Source organism: Culex pipiens, chromosome 3 (assembly GCF_016801865.2).
Source record: "Culex pipiens pallens isolate TS chromosome 3, TS_CPP_V2, whole genome shotgun sequence".
In the NCBI taxonomy this organism is placed as follows: domain Eukaryota; kingdom Metazoa; phylum Arthropoda; class Insecta; order Diptera; family Culicidae; genus Culex; species Culex pipiens.
Window position 1 is genome coordinate 97123880 of NC_068939.1, and position 21509 is coordinate 97145388.

The 21509-nt window shown below is 36.5% G+C and overlaps 1 protein-coding gene across 5 annotated transcripts in view; it reads right to left on the reverse strand.

The window, feature by feature from the left end:
• Positions 1 to 2278: 2278 nt before the first annotated feature.
• Positions 2279 to 21509, reverse strand: part of LOC120429716 (coronin-6) — a 28310-nt gene continuing 9079 nt past the window's right edge. For 3 of the 5 annotated variants that reach the window (XM_039594760.2, XM_039594758.2, XM_039594759.2), the window contains exons 2-6: positions 19298 to 19703; positions 9302 to 9424; positions 6941 to 7792; positions 2866 to 3126; positions 2279 to 2803 (exon numbers count right to left, since the gene is read on the reverse strand). In XM_039594760.2, coding sequence (XP_039450694.1) covers positions 2519 to 2803; positions 2866 to 3126; positions 6941 to 7792; positions 9302 to 9424; positions 19298 to 19495 — 1719 coding nt within the window. In that variant the 5' untranslated portion in view covers positions 19496 to 19703 and the 3' untranslated portion in view covers positions 2279 to 2518. Of the gene's footprint in view, positions 2804 to 2865; positions 3127 to 6940; positions 7793 to 9301; positions 9425 to 19297; positions 19704 to 19778; positions 19798 to 21509 lie in introns of those variants that run through there. The other 2 variants (XM_039594761.2, XM_039594762.2) reach the window with 2 other exon arrangements.

Consider the following 21509-nt stretch of genomic DNA (forward strand, 5'->3'; position numbering starts at 1 on the left):
TTGTCATTAGTTTTCAAAATATCGAAGTACAGACGAAATTTTTTGTTTCGCCGTAAAAAAATATTTTTGCAGTGCTGTACAATGGATTTTAACTAAAAATCAGAATATCTTTGACCGATCGCAAAAATGCTAAATATGATTCTATACGTAGGAAAATGCATTTCTAATTATTTCAGTTGATTTGACTTCTATTTCAATTAAACTTTCAAAGATCATTGAAAAAAAAAATTGCCCCCTGATTTTTAGGAGTCTTTTAGCACACTGTGGCCGAACTGAAGTTCTTTCTGTATCATCGTTGATTGGAAGGCACGCTGACACGGTTGGATCGGTGAGGTAATCTTGGTGCAAAATTACATGTATTAAATATTGAAATAACTGTGCGAGAGTGTTTGTGTGTTAACCAGAAAACCCTTCCCATAGCATCGTAGCTCGGATGGCTCGACAACGGGTGGCATCGAAATACCTTAGCCTACTTACAGAATGAAAAGAAGCATATCATTCACGAGACGCTTGGATGAGATGCTGTGGATTCAACGGTCTCATGCGGTCTCGTCAGGAATTGATCGACAAACTTCATGGCTGATGAGTCTGCAAATTCTATAATTGGACTAACAATCCTACCTTTGTTGAACTGCAGGCATCTTGGAAAGGCGCCGGTATTGACTAATAAAGTAGGGATCTTCAGGGTTAAACAGTGAACGGATTCCACTAATCATTTTTGATTCATTGTTTAACTTCAGCTGATCTGTTAATTACGGAGTAGCAGTCAACCATGCTCATGCTCAATTCCATGTGCTTTTCGAATTTGCAATAACCCGAGACGGTAATTTTCTCATTTAGAACAAAAAAATGCATTTAGAATGTTGTTTTTTTTGTTTTGAAAAAGTTAAAGAATGGCGTTGTGCTACCTGCAAAGCCAGGCAGTTTGAGCAAGGACGCTCAAAAATTGTCTTGAAACCTGTTCGCTACTCTTCCTGTGGACGTTAGCGCGAAAGAAAAAGTTGAACGACGGGACAAGGTGGCAACAATTTTTGTGATAATATCGTCATCGGTCAGCATAAATTGATGAAGGCTGTAGTGGCCTGTTTTCACTACAAGAACTTCTAAACATTTTCATCGAGATGACAACAACTCTGCGTGGGTGTAAAACTCGCCAGGAACAAGTAAGAACCCTTGGAAGATTCAACTTAAAATATAGTTCGTAGTTAACTCGTTCTCTTGATTCTAATTTTTTTTTTCTAGTTTTCAGTTGGGATTCGCTGTTAAAGTGAATTTTTTGTTTCTTTTTTACCAAAATGTAATGTAAAACAATTTGAAGCAAATTAAATAAATTTCATCAGTTAATAATACAACGAAAAATATAACAAAGATGAAGAGCATTAAGCAATACCTTTTGACATGTAAAAGAAATGTAATTATTATAAGAAAGTTCAAGAAAGATATATTTAATTTCAAAATCACTAGTAATCGTGATTCTTAAACAAATTGCTAAAGTTATTTTTTGCGTTTCTCTTTGGTTTGGCGGTCGTGTCTTTTGCTGGTGACATTTATACCGTGATCGACAACGACCAACTTTATGAAACTTTTTTTTTTTCGCAAAATCGTGATGGTTACAAATTCGATGGCAATTTTTTGCTCATTCTTCTTTTTGACACAAAACATGCATTTTTGGTCTCTTAAATGCCGTTCTATACGCATAATTCCCGAGTTTTTTTTTTTGAAAAGGTCCTATAAACTATTTTCTTTCATATGTTTATAGGACCTATTGAAAAAAACTCTAGAATTGCCCTATATTCAAAAAACTCTTTAACCCTTTAATTCGCGAAATTGTTCCAGCATTTTCCCATTTTTGATTTGATTCGGGTGGTCATCAATCGGAATGAGTAGTGATATTGTTTAAGTAAGAACAGTAAACTTTCTAATAAAAATGAATTTATAATAAGGTTCATTCACTTCTGCTTTAGATTTTAAATTTACAAAGTTTTTATTTTTGATTTTTAGTTTTCCTTAATTAAATATAGGCTTTTTTTCTTTCTATCTTAAGTATGTTGTTCAGCTTCAAGCAACAAGGCATTTTTTCTTCAATTTCCTTCGCAATTGATAAGTTTTGGAAGATAGATTCTCTCGCTTCGTTTGCAATATAAAATGATTACAAATAAATATTCTTCTGTTCACGTGTTTTTTTTCACATATTATTTTAAAAATAATATTAAAAAAAAGTTTTTGTTTGAGCGCTTGCGTTTTGCTTGTTTTGCTTAAAGTGCACCCAACATCTATCTCACTTGCAGCGCCGCATGCATTTTTTGTTTCTTGTAAATTGCTTTTGCATTCATAGAAAATAGGTTTTTTTTGTTTCTCTTTCATGTTTTGCTTTCTCTCTCTAGTACACTGCTGCTGAGTATGCTAGCAAATTGGTTGCCGTGTGTGTGTGTGTTCCGTATTTTGTTCAATTTTTGTTTTTGTTTGTTTGTGTGTGTGTGCAGGCGTTGGAGGCTGGTTCGGGTTTCCGGTTCCGGGATTACACCTCGTCCGGTGCTAGGTTCGAGTTGGTGTAGTGACTGCTGCCATCGCCGCCGTGGTGGTCATCCTGAGGTGTTGCCGATTGGTTCCCCGCCGCGGTGATCGTCGGCGACGGCGTGGAGGTGTTGAGCAGAGTGCCGTCCGTTTCGGTTGTTCCCCGATCTGCCATGGCCTTGACGGTCGCTTCCAGCGAGCGGATGCGGTTTTCGTGCTTCACGATGATTGCCTTCAGCTTCCGGAACTCGTCCTCGAACTTGGTTCTCAGTTCCGTCAGTTCTTTCTCCTGAAATTAGAATGTAACAGTTATAATAGATTACTGTGTTCAAGGGTTCATAGGGTACTCACCGAAGCTCCGTTGACGACGATGGGGGCGGCCTGCTGTTGACTGGTGGCTTGCGAGGCCGGTGACGACGTTCCGTTGGCTGCCGGTGATCCGTTCGATGTGGTCGTGGTGGCACCTGCCGGGGGTGACGATGATGTTGGCGGTCCGCCGCTCTTTGGTCCACGTGGGGGCATCTTGTCTAGCACGTTCGACTTCTTCGTGACCGTCAGCGTGGTGCTCTGCGCTTGCGACACGTATCCGCCCTTTTCGACAAAGACACGATCCTATTAGCGCTTTTCATACCGTGTTCTTACACTAATAATACTACAAGGTGCCTTACAAACTAATATGTGTTATTTGGAGCTTGTGTGTTGCATGTGAAGTTGTTGATTTGCGTGAATATAAAATGCTTGGGTGTGTTTGCTGTGCAAATTTAAACAAATTCTTAAATTACACCGACCGACAATTTTTAAACATTCTCAACTCAAAAGAAATCCTGCACAAGAAAGTCCACAGAATCACGTGCTTTTTGACTTGTTCCTTGAATATTTGAACAGGCAACATATAATTTCTCCAAAGTTTGTACGAATGCTGACACAAAGTCACAATCGCCATTTCGAGCGATCGTCAGTGAATGCACTCAAAGTGGAAAAGGTAAAATGTCAAACGAGGGTGCTCTGCGTGAATGTATTTTTGTGTGAGTCAAATGACTGTGAGCGACACATTAGGTCTATTCCCGTACTTGCAGAATTACAGAATTTCTGTAGCTTCTGCAGAATTCTGCAGCCAGCATAAGTCAATTTTTTGCAGCGCGTTCCCGTACTTTTCAGCTCGCTCTCTTCAACTCTCTCTTTTGCAGAAGTTCTGCAAAGAGAGAAGCGGCAAAACTTTGCCTGGGTAGCGCGTTCCAGTAATTTTTTGCAACATTGTACACTGTTGAGTGAATTTACTCAAATTGGGTATTAAAGTTTTTTAATTGTTTCAAAATATTAAAAAAAATTACAAAAAAAGTAATTGAATGCCTAATTACCTCTAGAACCGGGACATTACTGTTTCATGCAACTCAACATTTTATTTAAAATCAAGCACGTACCATTTATTAAACTAGAAATTAATTATGCTTAGGTAAAAATTATATATTAGAAGCAACTCAAAACTTTTACATTAGGTTAACAATTTAAGAAATAAGAATGGCAGGTACGTTTAATAAACATAATTAAAAAAAGACAAACAAAGGTTAAATATAGAAGGGACCATAAAAACATTTTTAATAGCAAAATTTTCGAAAGATTTTTCAGGATAACATAAATAAATTTTGACTGGATGTTACATGGAAGAACAACGGTGACGCATCGAAATTGACAAATTTAAAAAAATAAATGAATCACAAACTCAATATTTTTGAAACTCATAAATTTCGAAATCTGGACATTAAGAAATTCATAATTAAAAATATTTAACAAAAAAAAACTTATATTTTCAAATTGAGAAACTTAAAAAAATAAATCAGATATTTGAGAAATTTAAAAATGTAAGTATTTATATCAAAAAAAAAAAAAACAATGAATCACAAATTCAAAATAAAAAAAAAGGTTTTTTTTAACTTAAATAAAAAAAATAAAAAAAAAGGTTTTTTTTAACTTAAAAATCCTAATATTTTTAAATTCTAAATTAAAAAGAATCTAAAGTTCGAATATTTCAGAGTTCAAACCAAAAATTCAAAAGTCACAGTTAAAAAAAGAAATTATAAAATTTCAAAAATAAGTAAAATTTTAAAATTCTGTAAATCAAAAATTCTAAAATTCAAATAGTAAAAAAATAAAAACAGTTCGTACTATATTTTCCAAAGAACTTGCAAAAATTTCCAATCTCTAAAACCTCTAATCTGAGTTTCTACTTTTTAGGATTCAAGATGGCGGCATTTAAGAATTTCCGAATTTTAGAATTTAAATTTCTTAAAATAGAATTATTCGACAAAATTACATCAATTTTTTTGGTTCATATAAGAATACAAATTGGTAGCATCGTTAAAGGTACAATTTATTATTTGCCAATTAAATTTACCTATTATTTAAACACACATATTTAGTCTATTCAAAAACAATTAAAGATCAAAAATTATTCCTAAACAAATAATTAATTGAAATTATTAAACACAAAAGAGTCTTTTAAAAGATTTTAAAAACAATTTGTTTTTATAATACAATTTTTTGGTTGGGGTATTAGCCGTGCTGTAATACTGGCTTTAGTTATCTTTTTGTCAGGTTAAAATATTAAAACTACCAAAATCGCTATATCATTTACATTAATGAACTAAGCCTGAAATCGTTAACATAAACAAAAACCGTTCTCAATCAAATACCCCAACCCAACTTGCAAACTTTATGTAAGCGTGTACTCAACATCCATCACACCAACTTGCAGTCACTTTTCAACAAGAAAGAGAAGAGAGAGCTTGCAGAAAAGTACGGGAACGGTTTTGCTGCAACTTCAGCCTCTCTCATTGCAGAAGTTCTGCCTTGGAGAAAAGTTACTTTTGTTGCAGAAAAGTACGGGAACGCTCTGCTGCCGATCACGTGCAGAATTGCAGATTTCTGCAGTACGGGAATAGACCTATTGTGTGCCATGCCAAAGCGTAAGCCTTCTACATTGAATTCATTTTTTTATAGCAGGCCGTTATGCACACCCCCTGCCCCGATAGATCTCCTTACAAACTTTGAAACAAAGATAAAGTGCTCGTGAATGTAAAGACCCCATGAATTGAGAATGTTTTCGAGAAAAATGCAAACATTGACAAACACAATGTGCAAGAGAAAAATGTTTTTTTTTTTAAATCAAATTTTCAAAACATTCTAGTAATTCTGTAGTTCCCAGCAGGCAAGACCGTGAAAAATGAGAGCAAACTGGTAACACTTCGCACATTCTCGTAGATTAATATTCGCGTAGATTCGAATGCACTTATATTCGAATTAGGGAATTTGGTCTGTAAAGCTCAAAGGATGTCAACTTTAGTGTATCAACATATTTGTGTACATTTTTTTCTGCTGAAATATTAAGCACAAAAAAAACCAAACTTATCAACAAACACAAAGGCAAAAGAAAACATTTTTGGATGCGTTATGATTAAAACATTTCAAAAGTCCACGCTAACACAAGCTGACAAAAATTCAATGAAGTGACTGCACATTAAGGTAACAAGATCAAAGGGGAAATTTTGTTAATTATTCTAAATGCAAAATTACGAATCTGTTCCAATTTTGATCCAAGTCGGTTAAGGTTTAGGGGACGTGGAGCGTTGAAGTTTGTAAGGGAATCAAGAAAAGTATGGGGAAAACATCGCTTCAGGATTTTACAGGCAGTAGACGCAGGTCTCGCTTAAAAATGTAGCGTTGCTTTTTCCCATACATTTTTACGATTTTTTACAAACAAATTTCAACGTTCATAAGAAACCCCTAAACCATATTCGATTTGGCTCAAAATTTACACAGATGCTTAATTTTGCGTAAGAAAAAATTAATGTCTTTCAAAATTATGGAAATAATGTGGAAGCATAAAGTAGAAGGTCTCCAAAATCACGAGCAATATTCTCCGAAGTTTGTAAAGAGAGTTTGGGCGCTTCATCGCTGCTGCAAACAAGCCAAAAAATGGCAATTTATTATGGAGACCTTCTAGTTTATGCTTCACCATGAAATAAGTAGCTGCAAAAACAATCGTTGGTCGGTGTAATCATTTCAGTTATGCGATAAAGCAAACACTTGGTGGAAACACATGCAGCTTGATTTTGGAAACACACTGTTAAGTCAAATAATCACATATTTAGTTTTAAAAGCAAGCCATCAAATGCAAATGAAGTAGAGAAACAAAATATCTGATGTTCATAAGCATTATGTGGTAGTATTATTGAATGCTGTTAGTTACCCTTATTCGTATTGTTGTATCCAACAAAAGATGACCAGGCTTTCAAAGTGAACGTAAAGATTTCAGTTAGTGGTACAACTGAACTTCTCGTTTTCAATGATCACTTTTGTACGGCCCAGTCCTTCTCTTGGAAAGTCTGTACTGTGGTATGCAATTGATTAGTATTGTTTAGCAACTTACTTTGAGTGAAACCAGCTGTGGATCTGCGTCCGAACCAGAGATCCAATCTTCTGCCGATATGGACGCTTCATCTGACAAGGTATCAGGGTAGAGATCTTCCTGAAAGAGCTCGCTTTTCCTGGGCACCGTCATTGAGATCACCTGGCACAAGCCGCTGTTGTTGAGCCGGTAGAATCGGGCCACTTCGCACGTACTGACGTCACATCCACGCTTTGGCATCATTCCGACGGCTCGCTGGGAATCGGGAGTCTGGAACTGATTGATGTAATGGACGAACGGCTGCTCCGGCGTAACTTCAAAGTAGCGAATGACCGAGTCCCCCTTGCCGCACAGGTAGATCAGATTGGTGTCCGGATCGTACAACGGGAACATGACACCGTTCGATGTGTCCAAGTCTACCATGACTATCGGATCGCCAAGGGCATCCGGTGCCCGCAGAGAATACTGTCGTTCCGAGGATCGGTTGAAACCGGTGGTGAAAATCAGTCCATGTCGCAAAAAGATTGCACGCGTCGCCTTCGATCCTTCGTGTGCAATGGCTTCGTTGAGTATTTCTCCCGACCGGGGGTTGAGTATGCGGATTTTCTTGTCCTTGCACGTGGTCACCAGCTGGGATCCGTCCCAGTTCCAGCACGCGCTGTAGATCGTATCTGGATGGCATTCCATGCGTACCAACACCTCGCCGGTTCCGACGTTCCAGATCACGATCAGGTTGTCCGATCCGGCCGTGAGGAGCACATTCAGCGCCGAGGGATGCCACAGGACCAGGCCCACTCTGCGCTGGTGGTATACGAGGTCCACCACCGGATCGGTTAGCGTCCGCGAGAGTCCGCCGTCGGGAATTTGCCATACCTGTGGGAGATAGATTGAAGTTGTATTATCGAACGGGTTTTGAGTTAAACTTATGCGAAATTGTTTATTTTGCGAACAATGCGAATCTTGGAATTGTTGAACCTGATTTCCTAACACAAGCTTGATTGGTTGAATTGAATCAAGAGTTTGCTCTTTGTCTTTGAAATTTAAATGAGATTTGACTAAAATAAATCAACTTTAATTATAATGACAATTGACATATAGGCGGTAGCTATTTTGCAGACTCACAAAGCTTAGAATTCCCCCCCCCCCCTCCCACTAACATTTACACACAAGATCCTTTGTAATTACTCTTAGCTTTAAGTAAAATGTAATTACAAAAGCCGACTCGGCCCTAACCAGGTCCCAGCACCTAAAAGGACCTAATAAAAATAATTTTATGAAAAAAAGTTTAGAATTTCCTTTAAAAACTTGTTTAAATGTTCAAAACACACATTCAGTAGAAAATGGTTACCCGTCAACTGGGAAATAAGATTAAAATGATTTTTTTTAAATAAAATGTTTAATTACATCTTTGATATTAATTGTATACTTCGCATTACGCATCGGAATCGCAAAAATACCAGATTTTCATTATTTTTTAAAGAATTTAGCAAATGTGTGAGATAAAACAAGATAAGATCTCTGTGTTGCTTATTTGACAAGCATTTTGGAAAAAGTACAACATGACAGCAGGTTTCAAAAAATGAAAATATGTTGTGAGATAAAGTGTTATTTTATATTAACAACATATACAATAAAAATCAACTGAGCTTTTCAGTTTTTCCACAAACACATGATTAATTTTTGAAAAAAGTTAACTTGGTAAATAATTTGTTAACCCTTTGTTAACGCTCTGAAAAGCAAATTAAGCGGGGAAAAATATATCTGAATCAAAGAAGTATTTTGGAGCTTCGGTGTCAACATTCTTTTTTTTTTGCCATTTTACAACATTTTATATGGAAAACGCTGGAATTCCACTTCAAAATAGTGTTTTTATTCCATAACTTTCTTGCATAATTTTTGGCAATTTTGGTATCTTCAGAGCACATTTAAAGCATTAAAAAACTCGTCGTTTGATCAAAGAAGGAAGTCGCTAGCTCTTTCTGTTCAAAAGTTTCGTGCGTTAGTGTATTTTTATTCAGGTCAGGTCAAAACTAACATGCTTTTTTATCATAACATCAGCAACCTACGTGCGACAACAAAGCACAATTACGACGATTTGTTCCTAACTCATTTAGGTTTGAGTTGCTCAGTCCAAAACCAATTAAGAAAATATTATGAATGAGGTTAAAATTAACTTATTATAACAGTTTATGTAATCAAGATGTTACATAGATTTTATCTAAACTTTATAATTTCTTGAGACAATTTTAAAAGTTATTTTTTAATACACCTCTCTAAACATTTTGACATAGAATTAAAGTGAATAGAAAGTGTTCTCCAAGTGTTTCGAAATATAAGTTTAATTCCTATTTTGAAAAGCAAATCGTGGTAATCTTAACTTACCTTGACAACACAATCTTCCGATCCGGACGCGATGACATTGTCGTTGTGTGGACACCATGCAATGTCCAGGACAGGTCCTTTATGTCCTCCGACCAGCGCGTGATCGGCAGCGATTCGGCCAACCTGGAAGATATGATAGAAGAGCAAAAACAGATAGAATTAATTTGCTGATCGAACCTAAGCCGAACCACGTGGGGTCGATCAGAACACGGGATGATGTTGTTTAGGTTTCAGCACTCGCTCGATCAATAATTTTCCACCTACGCGTTATTTGGCTGTTCAACCTTTCAAGGGATATTTACGTGAATGTGTGAAAAGCAGCAGCAGGAAAAATGGTTTCTAGCCGAATAACTGCTAAAAATAGTTTTGCGCACGAAAAACGCCGTCGTCATCTCGTGAACGGAACGGAACGATCGACGCCCGAGGGTCACGTCCACTAACCTACATCTCTTTCATGCGTCACCTCTTCGCTCCACCTCAAATGGCGTTTTTCCACCACCAAGACCACAGGGAAAACCATGCGATCGTGCGGTGGCGTTCTTGACAATTTTCCACGTTTGACCTTAAATTCTGACCACGTTTTGCGGGCGGGGATTTTATTGCCGTGCGCGATTGACTTTGAACCTGCCTTGATGATGGGCGGCCCCCAAAACGGGCCGGATTCTCTTTATGGATTTATAAATGTTTGCCCCAAAATAGATCTCACCATCGCACTCGCGCGCGCATCCTTTCACGTGGCGAATGTTTATTTTCTCCGAATAAAAGACATTTGCGCGCCAGCCGCGGAAAATGCAAGCAAAATGATGATCATTTTCACAGTTGTTTGTTACTTGTGAGCCGAAAGAAAGGGGCTCAGAAAGGATTTTCCTCTTTGCTAACAACAATGGACAAAATCGGACCGCAAGCGTTGATGGAAATGATCGTTGTCTTGTTTTGCGTGAAAAATAGGAAGAACCAATTTCCTCCACCTCGAAATATGGCAAATATTTGGACCATTGCCGAGCCGTAAATAATCGGGCAGGCATTTAGAGGTGAGAATATAATTTACTGTCGGGAAAAAAACTAAAAAGGCAATCAAGTCTTATTTACGGAACATGAAGTGACACGCTGTCATAAGATTAAAAATAAGTTTTAAGTGACTTATTTTTATATTTCGACTTTTTTTTAAACGCTGCCTTCAAACCATATAGAGGAATATTAAGCTATTTTTTTTATAAAGCTAACAGCTCACAAAACAAAACCAAATTTTCACATTTAAACATGATGCGGCTCCTCTAAAATGACTCTGCAGTATCCATTTCGTGGGGTCGCTTGGTATGCAACGTACACCTTTTTATGATTTGGTCATTTTTGTTAAAAAAATGCAATTTGAGTAGATTCCTTGGGCCTTGCCAGGGGAGTATTATATAAATCGTTATAGTACTCATTTTGTCAAGGGGCATGGATAGATCCGTCATGGTAATGAAATTGAGGGTTTAATTGTATTGTTCCAAATACTGTTAAAACTTCCATTTTATTAACACAATGGATATCGTTCCATGCTGAAGAGAACCCGCTTTGCCGTAGCACCAAGGCTTATCGATGTCTTTTGGCTTAACCATCTGGAAGACGCGTATTATGGACACTCTTAAAGTGTCCTTACAACGTGTGTACAATGAATAATAACGCGACTGCTGGTGAGTTAAGCTGGCGTCGAGACCAAGAGGTTCTCCGATAGTGGAAATATCACAAATGTACAACAAACCGATACATATGTGACTTTTCCCCTATCGAATGTGGGAGTTAGGTTAGGACTTTGTTTTCAAAAAAAAAAAAAAGTTTTGCATTTGAATTCCAAATAAAAATTAAAATAAGTTTTTTGAAGATTTTATATTTAGTAATTTTAGGAATTAGATTAAAGATAACAATTATCAGAATTACATTAGGCAGTCAGCGGGGCAAGTAATACAGCCAGAATCGTTACTTTTCATTCATGTTGAGTACTGTTCTGATTTGTCAAAGTTGCCATAGCGTCTCGATCAATCAATAATGAAATGATATCGGACAAAATTCGTTAATCTGTTGAACTAACGGTTCTCGGATTATGGTTGTATCGACCATTGTTGCGACCATTGTTGCTACTGGAGTTTTGACGATCAAATGGAGCCTAACATTTCAAAAGGGCGCATGGGTTTTGTGAGCAGGAAAGTGTGTCCCTTTCACTTAAATGATAGTTTTCATATAATGTGAGAGGGTTACACTCTTGTTTACAAGAGTTATGTGCCCTAATGAAATGGAAGGCACGAAATGGTCGTCTATTTCCTCATTCACGACGCCTGTTCAACTTATAAAATAGGAACGGTTCATTTATGTTTATTGGTTTTGGAAGCGGCAAGACAGGTTTAAAGGCAAGATAAAGGAATGTTTAGCCTTGTAACTAAAAATGTTGGGGATTTAAGATTAAAGTTATTTCAGATAGTTTAGTTAAGGTTTTGGCAGAAATGCTTCTAGGTGTAATGTACGACAATACTACTGACGGACGTGACAGGACGGGGGCCCCGTTTAGAGGTTTCAACATCAAGATTTGTATTCCATAAAAAAGTTATTTCATCTTTCGTTTTCCAGTGCGATTTTTTGATTCCATTTAGAGTTGGAATGAATAATAGGGTTTCTTTGTATTTTCTTCCAGGCCTTTTTTGTTTTGTTTTTTGTTTGAATAACTACTTAAGAGTACCTTTATTAGGTTTTAAATATAGATAAACGTAACCGATCAATCAATCCAAGTTCTTACCACTCACACCTACACTAATTTTCTTTCACCTTCCCCCTCCCGATCCACTATATCTTCCGGTGGTGTTCATTTTGTATGCAATACTAGTTCGGCCACTACCCTTTTTTCCACAAGAAACCGGACTTGGATTGACTTGAGGCCGCGCCCCCCACCTTGCTCCGTAAAACGAAAACGAAAACGAACGAAAAATGCAATTTGAGTAGATTATTTGTTTATATAAAACGTTAAGTTTATAATTATAACTTGAGACTCTGGCAATCAAATTTAACCTTATTTCGTGACAATCCACAAAATGGTCAGTCGTGAAAAAGGTGTTTGTTATTGTTTACATTACATGGTCTTTTTTTTAAATTTATGGTCAAACATCAAATCGCGTTTTTATTATTATATCTCGTTTGATTTTTCAGGTTGTTTTGAAAATTTACTCTAGATATAAGATAGCACGATCACGTTCATTTGTTTGCTTAATACACCTTAAAATTATGTTCTGTTTTCGAAAAATGCCAAAAGTACAAAAAATACTAACATTTTTTGCCTTCCTCACCTCAATGAGGAAAGGCTATAAAATCACTCGAAAAATAAACTTCTTTATTCGACCTCGTAGACCCACCTTCACGTATACCTATCGACTCAGAATCAAATTCTGAACAAATGTCTGTGCGTGTGTCTGGATGTGAGTCCGTGCACCGAAAAATATGCACACGATTATCTCCAGACTGGCTGAACCGATTTGGACCGTTTTGGTCTCATTCGATCCGTCTTGGGGTCCCACAAGACCCTAGTTAATATTATGAAGTTTAGAAAAGTACTTCAAAAGTTATGCTTAAAAAACCATTTTAACGAAAGTCCGGAAGATTGTAAAAAGGTTGGTTATGTAAGAAAACCCGTCATATAACATGACTAAAATTTTCAGAAAGGTATTTAAAAGACCTTTCTAACGAGTCCAAAACATTGAAGATCTAACAACCCTATCAAAAGTTATAAGCACTTAAGTGTTATTTATACACTTTTTTGAGGCCGGATCTCTATATTATGATGAAAAAGTTATTCGGATCTATCATGCGAACCATCGTTGGATAGGTAATCAAAAGACCTTTCCAACAAGCCCAAAAGATTGAAGATCTGACAACCCTATCAACAGTTATAAGTACTTTAGTGTTTTTAATACACTTTTTTTGAGGCCGGATATTGATAAAAAATAAGTGTTATTTATAAACTTTTTTGAGGCTGTGTAGTGTATTCACTTTATGAATGCGAGGAAGGCACCAAACACCTAAAGGTGGATTAAGTATCGTTTTCAATATACAATAAAAACCCGGTGATTTGACACTTCTAAGTTTGGCACTTTTTAGTTTATAACCCAGTGGTTTGACAAAGTCAACCAAACTTCCTGCAACCCAATCCCGCCTCCTGGCGGGCTTTGATTAAAAAATTTGCCAAAAATCAATCTTTCAACCAATTTTTGATCTTTAAAAAGCATTGGAAAGTAGAACTCTTAACATTTTAGAAAATTTGAGGATTGGAAGTTTGACTTGTTTTATGTGACTTTGTCAATGTTTTTAAAAAAATATTCTGTGTGGGTCAACTTTTGCTGTGTTTCTCACTAACTTTTCCTATATTTTTTTAAGTATCCAGTATTTTTTGTAATGTCCCAGACTTTGCCTATATGCAGTTTTTCAACAATTTAAATTATAATGGTATCATAAAAAATGGGAAAAACAAGCAAACACTTGAGAAAAATCACTTTAAAACACTTAATGACTTCATGATAAGAGATGGTAGAACAAGCCAAATAGCTGACAAAAAATCATGTTATAAGTTTGGAAATTAAGAAATATCATCAGGGTGTAGCATAAACAGTCAGTTTTAAGAGAATGCATGTAAAATATGTCTTTTCTAACAATTTTTCATCAGAATTTTAAAATTAAAATGACTTGTTGTGCTTCGAATTCCGGACACTGATAAAAGCTGATTCGAAATCCGGACACTTTTGCTTCGAATTCCGGACACTCGTTTTTGCTAATGAATTGCTCAAATTTGGACTGAAATGTTAGTGAATGGCATTCTTTAGGTCTCAAATTAGCTGTTTACATCAAAACAATCGATATTTTATACAAAAATTTGCTAGATTTTAAGGAAATCAAAACCATAAATTTCTGCTTTGCCTTCCCTGTGCTTAGGACGCCTATGAAATATTTCACGTGAAATGTTTCGCATTTTTGGTAATCTTATAATTTTATTTTATTGAATTGTTTTGACATTAATTACAGCGTTCAAACAAACTTTAAATGAATGTTGATGTTAGAATTCATCAAATAACACAGTTTCGACATTCATAATGCGAACATATATCCAAATAGTTGATAAAACAAGATGAGGTGTCCGGATTTCGAAGCGTCCGGGAAGTCGAATCATGACGTTACCTACTATCAAATAAAAACATAAACCTATCAGATAAATGCAAATAAAAATACTTAAAATAGAACAAGAAAAACATAAAACAAGAGAAGTAAAGCTTTTCGTAAAACAAAAGTTGCCCAAAATGACCTACCAAACGCAGGAAATATAATTTAAAAAATAAACTTTCATAAACAGCTATTTCAGTTTATAAAATATTGAACAATTTGTTAAAGAAAAAAAAAATGCCTTCTATACACCGGGTTGATTTTAGGGGGTTTGGCGATTGTCCACGGTCTATACTATTATACGACTTTAAAAAAAATCATGTAGTTGTTAGTTTTCGTGATCTGATTTTAATTATAGACCAGTAATCTGATTGATTGAACTATTGACACCCAAATTTAAAATTTTTAATTTTTTTTTGTTGCTAGAATAAAACAAGTTTACCTAATATTAAAATTTTATAGAAAAACAAAAAAACCAAAGCCAAGGAGCTACACAATGTTAAACATTGCTTTCGCGATTTTTTTTATAAAAAACAAATAATTAGAATATTATTCCAATCGAGATCAATCATATTCCCCTCCTTAAAGCAACGTTTCCAATCATCTTATAATCTCGTTAAAACACAGAGGCAGGCCCTGTGATCCTTATGGTCTACCTATAATCACTTTTCTTAGAAAATTGCATTTAGCTTAGCATTTTGATTCAATGGAAATGAATCTGATCTTCTACAATGGAAAAGTACAAAATCAAATTAGAAACTTGACGTATGGTTTGGAAAATTTCAAAATCTACGATAAGTTGACATTTCCATATCAAAGGTAGACAAACAACTGCATAGCAACGTATATCAGCCCAGCAAGTTTTCTAGGTTGGTGGTAGATGACGGCCGTAAGTTGCGTGCTTTTCTAAGTAACTTATCTATTTTACTTTACTTAACTTTTCTAGGCTAAGTGGTTGTATATAGACCATTAGTGTGATGCGAATATCCGAAGTGAAATTTGTTTATGGACTTCGGTAGCATTTATTTTTTATTTGATGTTAAGTTATAATTTTTGTGAATAAAGAATTAGATTTTTTTTTCGACGGCCCTAACACGGTACATAATTTCAATTGCAGGTTAAAAATGAAAGTTTCCATAAATAAAGAGTTTCGAGTAATTTCTCAACCTGCGCGCAAGGTCCACGTGAGAAAACCACACCAGCATGGTTCTGACCTAGCATACTTTTATTTTGCTTAGCATACGCCTAGCTATTTGAGTAGGAATAGACGCCAAACCGCGATGACGGATCAACGAGAATCTCAGCGGAAGCGCGATACGCGGAAAACGGCTGATGATGTTCTTCTTCTCTAAGATCAAGTTTTACTTTTTTTCAATTTCGCCTCCTCACTCACGCCTCCCGACTTTTCCAACAGATGATCCGATTGAAGGCGGTCAACACTCGTGGCGGGTTGAAAAAATAAAACGTGTGAATAAGCAAAAGTGTAGCGAAAAAGTGCTATAACCTAAACCAACACTTTATTTCTTAAATTTGGACAGCATATAAATAGACTTTTAAACATACGGTTCTATTTTCGAGTTCGCAGTTCTTGTACGCTTCTCGCTCGTGCTGCTTTTGCTAGATTTGGTCGCCGGCGAGGAGAAGAAGCAAATGTAGCATACTCTCATTCTGCGCCCTCTGAATTTTCGTGCGGCCGGCTTTGACTCATCGGTCTTGCTCGCGGAGAATGTATAAACTCACGCGTCTGGCTCTGTGGCCCGCAACAAAGTGCATACAGATGTTGTTGCCGGTGTTGCTGTTGCTGTTGTTGTTGGGTTCAGCCCGAGCGAGGCGAAGAATTGTTAATCCGAGTGTTACTGGGTTGAATTTGCATCGTTACATGCTGCATTTGTCGAGTTGCTGATTTGTTTTATGTTGTAGCTTATGGAAACCATAAGACAAGTGAATTTGTTTGTGACATTAGTCAACTCTGTATTTTTAGAAGCTTGTATTAGAAAATGGAGATAGACATTGAAATTCAGCAGTTTAGCTCATCTGTAAGCGAATGATATTTCGCAGCAATTTTATAAAACAAAAGATTGTTCAAAATCAAAATGGGTCCTTTCTAGCTCAAATTTATTTTTGGTTTGGTTCCTGTGTCGAAAACAAGGTTCGTCATAATTTTTAGTGTTGTCCTAGCTGATTTAAGTCGGTATAAAACGTGATATTTTTTGTCAATTTGTTTGTTTGTAAAAGTGTAGCTCCTCCCTCCCTTCTCCCTTAAATTTTGGCTCAAAAATCGCAGTGAAAAACTGTTTTCTAAACTTTGAAATTTTAATGGAATAAGTCGTGCATTCATTCAACATTTTCCTGCCTTGATAATAATTTTAGCATCAGTAAATCTGTTTAGACAGTTTTTGGCTGTTTATGAAATTCGAATGAACTGTACAGTCCAGACTCGATTATCCGAAGGCCTTGGAAAAAATCACTTCGGAAAATCGGACCTTGGTTAATGGAATCACATTTTGTTTTTTTTTTATTGTTGAACTTAACTAAGCAGTTCTCCCAGATTTCGGTCATTCAATTTTTTTTTGTATTTTTAAATTCGACTGAAACTTTTTTGGTGCCTTCGGTATGCCCAAAGAAGCCATTTTGCATCATTAGTTTGTCCATATAATTTTCCATACAAATTTGGCAGCTGGCCATACGCAATTGATGTATGAAATTTAAAAAATCTGTATCGTGGTGTAGGGGTAAGCGTGATTGCCTCTCACCCAGTCGGCCTGGGTTCGATCCCAGACGGTCCCGGTGGCATTTTTCGAGACGAGATTTGTCTGATCACGCCTTCCGTCGGACGGGAAGTAAATGTTGGCCCCGGACTCACCTAAAAAGGTTAGGTCGTTAGCTCAGTCCAGGTGTAGGAGTCGTCTCCCTGGGTCCTGCCTCGGTGGAGTCGCTGGTAGGCAGTTGGACTAATAATCCAAAGGTCGTCAGTTCGAATTCCGGGGTGGATGGAAGCTAAGGTGTAAAAAGAGGTTTGCAATTGCCTCAACAATCAAACCTTTGGACACTTAGTTTCGAGTAGGTTCGCTGTAGAGCGAATAATTTGATTTTTTTTGTATCTTTTGACAGAATTTTTTGATCGATTTGGTATCTTCGGCAAAGTTGTAGGTATGAATACGGACTAACTGGAAAAAAATGATACACGGTAAAAAAAAAATTGGTAACTTTTCATTGCAAATTTGATTTTTCATCGAAAAATAAAGTTGAAAAATTTTTGCGACCAATTTTTCGATTTTTTGAAAAAAATCAGTATTGATTGAAAAATTCATAACTCGCTCAAAGATTTTTTGCACAACCTAGAAATTTCTGAAAAGTGGGCATTTGATGTCCTCTAAAACATATCAAAAAATGAAAAAAAAAATAAAAATAGTGTTTTTTTGCAAATCAAGTTTTAGTGACAAAAAGTTAAATAAAAAATCACCAAATTTTTTTTACCGGATTAAAAAATACAAAAATTAAAATTTAAGAAAAAAGACCGATTTCGTAGACAATTGCTCAACTACGACCCCTAAACCCGTGATGAAGTATTGGAAATTTGCATTTTGTAATTTAAGAATAGTTGATTTAAATTTGACTAAAATCGGGCGACAGAATTTTTCAAATTTGATGTTGAAAGTAAGATAAAAAAAACGAAGACATTTTTTTGTTTATGATTCGATTATCCTAAGTCCCATACAAACCTTCGGATAATCGAACTTTGAATACCACCGACCAACAAAATTTCTGCATGAAGCATGAACTTTGAGGTTCCCAGAAACACGCGCATATTGAATTTTTCAAAAATATTTAGGCCGAATGGTTTATCTCCAAAGTTTGTATGGAGAATTAATGCTGTTCGCTATTCCTACATATTGCATGCAATTTTTTGCTTGTATGCAACGACACGAACCGCCCTAATTCTCCATACAAACTTTGTAGAAAAACCATTCGGCCCTGTCTAAATATTTTTGAAAAATTCAAAGTGCACGTGTTTCTGGGGACCTCAATTTTCATGCTTCCCCTCAAGTTGAGCCTGCGCAGTCATTTTTGACAATTTTTGTAGGTCAGTGTAATCGAAACATCGGATAATCGAGTCTGGACTGTACCGCAAAGATTTTTTTTCGCTTTATAATAGTATTCCGTTAAAACTCCTATTTAAAAAAAAAACTAATGAATGTAAGACAACTGTTTTAGTATATAAATGCACTTTTCAACACTTTTTTCATTGAAATTTTGAACCAAGGCTTGTAAATTCAAGTTCACTAATTGGCTTTACGTTTTAAAAAAACTCCCCGTTAATAAAAAAAATCAACTTTTGGAATGTCGGCTCATATTCGATTTAAGCATGATGTTTAGAGAAAAAATGAATTTCCTCCAGATTTCTAGAACAAAAGTACAAGGCAGATTTATTTTTTTTTTGAGAGGGCACACGACGTTGAACCAAACTGCATCAATAACTCAAATGTGATGAAAATTCATCTGGGACATTTATGCGAACATGGGCTGTTTAAAATATAGGATATTTTTTAATTTTGAATTGAAAAAATAACTAAATAACTTTGATGTACATAAAAATTTCATAACTTTCCATAATATCAAAAAAAAAAAAATCTTAGATTATATAAAATCTGTGTGAAATTGAATGAAACATATTTTCGATTACATTTAAATTGTGTTTACTAGAAGTAGTATAACTGTTTATATTTTTTCAATTTTTATTTATGAACTATGTATTAGAAAGACTTTGCATTTATTTTAAAATAAAAAATTAACCCAAACATGGATCTCAAAACAACGCACCTTATTGTGAGGCAGCACGATGAAGGCACCTCCGCCCGCCGACTCGACGATGATGGCCAGGAACTTTGGGTTCACGGCGCAGAACGTGGAGTCCCAGCTGCTCTTGGACACTCTGATGTTGTCGTAGCATTGCTCCCGCTTGAGTGCCTGGCCGTACACGTGCCGAAATTTTGAGCTTCTCACGACGCGAAAGGACATTTTCTTCCCCCTATGGTTTCACTTTCTTTTCTCTTTTTTTCTTAGGGGCACTTTTTTTTTGTCGTCGGACCGATCACCTTAATCACGACTGATCACTGATTGATTTTGCTTAAATTTTGGCTACACTGCTAATTTGATTTGAGTTACACTTTAATTCCTACGTTTCCTACGTAAAGAGCACGATTCCTTCGACAGTAAATGTTACAAACTGGAAAGAGACAAGAAAAACCCATTTGTTAGCGATTAAGTATTGCGATTGCGAATGTTTTTCGCTGCAAACAACCTTCCCGAAGGTGCGATAACCCCAAAATTGATCATTTCAGTCAATTAGTAGGTGTTATTTGTTCGTGTTACAAGCCAAAGTAGGTTGGTTTATCTCTGTTTCCGCCGAGTTTCGTAGCTCGATAACCACAATTGTCAGGAAACAAGGGGTAATTTGGGCAGGAGAAAAGTATCGAACAGCCAAAAACCAAAAACAGATACACCATTCATGGACACCACGCGCGAAACGTCGTCGTCGAAGGTTGATTTGGCCGATTGACGAACGAGGGACTCACGCGCGCGTTCCCCAAACGGACAGACAGCCGTTTGCGCAGGAAGGCTGCTAAATCGAATTTTGAAGTGGATGATGTCAGCGCCGTGGATTTAGAATTTATTACGACCTGTGGTGCGCGGCCTTACAGTGGCGGTTGTCGATGTCCGCCGGTGTGCGAGTGAGTTGCGCGAAACAAAATTATCTAATTTGCTGTCAAACAAGTTGACGATCTTCGCCTATCGGGAGGTTTTTTTTTTGGGAAAAAGTTGACGGCGATGGTCGTGGACGATGGGTGTGTCGATGGAAAGTATTCCTTTTTAGGTTGTAATTTAAATTTCATGGAGTTGTTTTGTTGAAATTTCAACTAAAGCATGTGTACACTCTATAAAACGAAGCAACTTGCATAATCTTTTTGATAGAACACATTATCAGTCGGGCCGTTATCAGTTTATCATGAATATTTTACCTTGAGCTAAGCCCCTTTATCGATTTTGTAAATTGAGGCTAAGCAGATAAATGTTTTGATCAGTAAAACTTCATTTTACCCGCCTCATTATTGTACGGTTACTCAACTTTTCACATAATGCTGCTTTGTTTAGAGTCAAAAATTCCCAACTCCTTTCCTCTAACTATCGCTATCTATTTCGAGGGTTATTTTATAACTTTTTTTCATTCAGTAGATTTACTCGATTCTTCAAGCACCCGCAAACTCTGTTCCCAACATTAATTTTTTCAGCTGTTGAAAAGCAGTCCACATCTCAGCTTAGAGTAACACATGTAATGCTTAAACAACGAAATAAATGAAATGAAAAACTCCCAACTACTCTAGAATCCTATTGGTCTGACAAATTTAAATGTGAAATGTGGTCTGACAAAATATTACTTTTAGTCTAATAGTAATCTTTTTAGCTCTATACTCCGAGGACAAAACATAAATAGTTTGTCTGAGCGCAATTTTATTAAGTTGTCAAACTAATAAGTGACTTCAAAATCAAATCAAATTATTCGCTCTACAGCATTGCCTTGGTGTTCTCGATTACGAGATTCCTACTCGAAACTAATTGTCCGAAATTTGATTGTTGAGGCAATTGCAAACCTCTTTTTACACCTTAGCTTCCATCTGCCCCGGGATTCGAACTGACGACCTTTGGATTGTTAGTCCAACTGCCTACCAGCGACTCCACCGAGGCAGGACCCAGGGAGACGACTCCTACACCTGGACTGAGCTGACGACCTAACCTTTTTTTCAGGTTAGTCCGGGGCCAACATTTACTTCCCGTCCGACGGCAGGCGTGATCAGACAAATCGCGTCTCGAAAAATGCCACCGGGACCTTCTGGGATCGAACCCAGGCCCTCTGGGTGAGAGGCAACCACGCTTACCCCAACACCACGGGTCCCGACATTAGTGACTTATATAACAATGATTAATCATGGTCAATTTTGTTGTTGCATTACTTTTAACGAATTTGCTTAAGAAA